Genomic DNA, 856 nt, shown 5'->3' with positions numbered 1-856 from the left:
CCATATAACGTTAATCATCTTCAGAGCCGTGCCCTTTTCATAGATTTCCTTAAGATTGTAGGATAGATGGAGATTAGTTGGAGTTATGATTAAAGAGTAAACTCTACTTATTTGTATCCTATGGTTATAGCCTCATGGGGTAAGATTTACTATTATTTTCTTTTTGGTTGCATTTTGTTTTTGATGATTGGATTAGCATTTTTCCATAGTCTGTAATGCTTTTTTTCCATAGTGTCATTTTTCAATATAGAGATTTTTCCTTTTTGAATAATTTAGATAATAAACATATCATATAATTATATAATATATCAGCCATGAATATTTATAACCTTAGATGCTGTTTCATAATATTATGCATTGACTTAATCTGTAGAGTTACTATTAGTATATACTTCTATAGTTTTATTTTTCATATATGAATTATGAGTATATGAATGAATTACCACATATATGGGTGATATCTTTTAAGAGAATGCACTTGTCCCCTAGTAATTTTTTTTTATTTCTTGGCTGGTATATTGTAATCATAATTGATTAGTTTTCCCTTGAGACCTTGTTTTGTGTTTTGCAATTAAAATGAAAAAGCTAAATGCCTAAATAGTTCTAAGGGTTTACTATGCTGGCACTGTATAGAGGTCTGGCTCCAAATACTAAATTGCTGTGATTTTATTTCTAATATTGGTGTAGTATGTACACAGATTTTTAGAATTGGAGAGAAATGACCTAGGTGTCTTCTGCGACTACACAATATCCAGATATAGCCTTCCATACACTGCGTTTGGGTCTTCAGTTTTGAAAAGTACCACGTGTGTGTACGTGGTGTTCTAGCATAGCTTACATTTGTGTAAGTAGAGGC

At 31.0% G+C, this 856-nt stretch overlaps 1 protein-coding gene across 4 annotated transcripts in view; it reads left to right on the top strand.

The window, feature by feature from the left end:
- LOC119590699 (BAG family molecular chaperone regulator 1-like) overlaps positions 1–856 on the top strand; it is a 14,524-nt gene that overhangs the window by 5,329 nt on the left and 8,339 nt on the right. The window contains exon 2 of one of the 4 annotated variants that reach the window (XM_037939383.1): positions 699–812. The exons of 2 other annotated variants lie outside the window; for them this stretch is intronic. In XM_037939383.1, the coding sequence (XP_037795311.1) occupies positions 699–812 (114 nt within the window). Of the gene's footprint in view, positions 1–698; positions 845–856 lie in introns of those variants that run through there. One more of the 4 variants, XM_037939386.1, reaches the window with a different exon arrangement.

This window comes from Penaeus monodon, chromosome 27 (assembly GCF_015228065.2).
Source record: "Penaeus monodon isolate SGIC_2016 chromosome 27, NSTDA_Pmon_1, whole genome shotgun sequence".
NCBI classification, from domain to species: domain Eukaryota; kingdom Metazoa; phylum Arthropoda; class Malacostraca; order Decapoda; family Penaeidae; genus Penaeus; species Penaeus monodon.
Note: the sequence above shows the minus strand (reverse complement) of the source record. Positions and strands in the feature narration are given on the sequence as shown.